Source organism: Oratosquilla oratoria, chromosome 10, assembly GCF_046742065.1.
Source record: "Oratosquilla oratoria isolate Oo_2021 chromosome 10, ASM4674206v1, whole genome shotgun sequence".
Classification (NCBI taxonomy): domain Eukaryota; kingdom Metazoa; phylum Arthropoda; class Malacostraca; order Stomatopoda; family Squillidae; genus Oratosquilla; species Oratosquilla oratoria.
This window is the reverse complement of record NC_134786.1, coordinates 20,919,869-20,922,368: the sequence shown is the minus strand read 5'-3', so window position 1 is coordinate 20,922,368 and position 2,500 is coordinate 20,919,869. Positions and strand designations below refer to the sequence as shown.

The following is a 2,500-nucleotide window of genomic DNA, read 5'->3' as shown; positions in this document are numbered from 1 at the left end:
TTTTTTATTTTATTTTATTTTATTTTTTGTATCTTTTTCCTCTCATTCTCATCCTACTCCGACTATTTCCTGCCCCACCCCGTTCCTAAATAACTCCCCTTCCCCCTCCTTTCTCACCAGTCCTTGACGGTGATCCTTATGGTGTTGCACATAGAGGGGAACAGGAAGCCGAGATGGAGGTCCTGCTTGAATTGTGGGTTCTCCGTCGTGTAGAGGATTTTGGTCTGAACCTCTTTTCCGGCGTAGGCGGTGAGGACGTATGGATCTACGAGCTCTTTGGAGGGCACGCCGATCCCCAGCAGCTGTTTTAGGGTCTGCATGGTCCCAGCGTCCACTGTAAAAAGGGAAGGGCAAGAGGAAAGTCAATCTCTGATTATTTGACTGATTATGTAGCGACTTATATTTCCCTCCTTCTCTGCTTCCCTCTTGGGATTCTGTCTGTAATATCCTACTTCCCCGCCTTCCTGTCGGTTTTTACATCTATGTTCTTATTTATATACTGGTTACAAAGTAGGATGAGAGAAAAATATGAGAGATATAAAGAAAATAGAGAAGCAAATCAAAATATAAAGAAGGCAGAAAAGAGGACAGATGTAGAAAGGGGGAGGAGTATGACAGAAAAATTTTAAAGCAATAAAAATATGTTTTAAAGATAAATCAAGAGAGGAAGGGGAGGTGAGTCAAGTAGAGAAGAAAAGGTAAAAGGCGCGGATGGATAGATCTTAACAGAAGAAGAAGCGGTAAAGGGAATATGGGAAAGTATTTTAGAGAGTTGTTGAATGTAGAGGAGGATAGGGAGGGGATTGGTGGTAGCAGTGGGAGGCGCTAAGAAAGTTACGCTGATGGGAGGGGAAATGAAGGAGAAATAAGAAAAGATGAGGTGCAAGTAGCTCTGAAAATGATGAGAACAGGTAAGGCACCTGGGTTAGATGGGTGTCATGCGGAGTGTCTGCAGAAGGGAGGTAAGTAATAGCGGACTGGCTAGTGAGGTTGTTTAACGTGTGTCTAAGGGAAGGCTTATGAGAGGGTTTTACTTGAGAGGCTTAGGAGAGGAACAGAGGAAGTAATGGATGAGAAACAGTATAGGTTTAGGAAAGGCAGGGGTTGTGTGGATCAGATTTTTGTGGTAAGGCAGATATATGAGAAAGCTTTAGGAAAAGGTAAGGATATTTTTGGGCCTTTATGGAATTGGAGAAGGTTAATGGCAGGGTAGACAAGAAGGCACTGTGGTAGGTTTTGCAGATATATAGGATTGAGGAAAGCTGTTAGGGTAGTCAAGAGTTTTTACGAGATTATTAGAGCCTGTTTTATAATGGAAAAGGGAGAGAGAGTGTGGTTTGAAATAGAGGTAGGACTGCGTTAGGACTGTGTCATGTCTCCATGGCTGCTCAATGTGTACATGAATGGGGTGGTGCGGGAGGTAAAGGAGAGGGTAATGTGCAGGGGACTGGAGATGGTTAAAGAAAATTGAGAAAAATGGGAGGTGAGCCAGTTGTTGTTGTGGCAGGGTGAGAGGAAGATTAAAGGGAGTTAGTGACTGTTTTGGAAAGTATGCATGAGGAGAAAATTGAAGGTAATTGTGGGTAAAGCAAGGTGATGAGATGTACAAGGGGAGATGATGACAGCGAGTTAAAACTAAGTCTAAAAGGAGAGTAACTGGAGGAAGTAAATAGCTTTAGATACTTGGGGTCGCATGTGGCGAGAAAAGGAGTGGAGGTTGAGGCAATTATAGATTCGGAGAAGCAAGAAAATGCCTTGGGGGGATTAAAAAGTGTCATGAGATATAGGCAACTGGGAATGGATGCAAAGAGGAGATTGTATGTAGTAGTTATTGCCCCCAACGGCATTGTATGGGACGGAGGCTTGGAACTTAATAGAGACAGAAAGAAAAAAGTTAAACATGTTTTAGATGATATGTCTGAGAAGTATGGTAGGGACTACTAGGTTGGACAGAGTGAGAAACGAGAAGGTGAGGAGGAGAGTGGAAGTAGAGAAGGAGATGGTAGATAGGGCTGATGAAAGATTATTTGGATGGTTTAGACAAATGGAAAGAATGGGTGTGGGAGGCAGAGGTGGAGGAAGTGAACTTTAGGGGACGACAGAGGATGAGATGGAAGGATAGGGTGAAAGGGGCGTTAAGTAAGAGGGGAATGTCTGTTGAGCAAGGAAGAGAGAATGCGGAAGAAAAGAATGAGTAGAGAGTGACTATTTATAGATGATACTCTTATGCAATGAAGGGGTGTGTGGAGGATGGGGGGTAGAGGGTGCTTCTGTGTGAATGATATTTTGATGTAGCCCGAATGAATTTTTCCCTATCTTCTCTTTCCCTACACGAGGGGACAGAAAGAGGGAGTCGCCGATTAAGTGAAGTGGTATTGCTGTGGATGCACTGTCTCTTACTACACTGCTTTTAACCTAGGGTAGTGGACGGGATACAGGGGCGATCCATCATCCATGAGGAGCTAAGATGAGACCGGGTAAAGGGTGGTAAATGGGGGTG

The 2,500-nt window shown here is 43.8% G+C and overlaps 1 protein-coding gene across 6 annotated transcripts in view; it reads right to left on the bottom strand.

The window, feature by feature from the left end:
• Positions 1-2,500, bottom strand: part of LOC143029145 (myoferlin-like) — a 168,572-nt gene that overhangs the window by 63,531 nt on the left and 102,541 nt on the right. For all 6 annotated transcript variants that reach the window (XM_076191604.1, XM_076191610.1, XM_076191607.1 and 3 more), the window contains exon 12: positions 118-334. In XM_076191604.1, the coding sequence (XP_076047719.1) occupies positions 118-334 (217 nt within the window). The remainder of the gene's footprint in view (positions 1-117; positions 335-2,500) is intronic.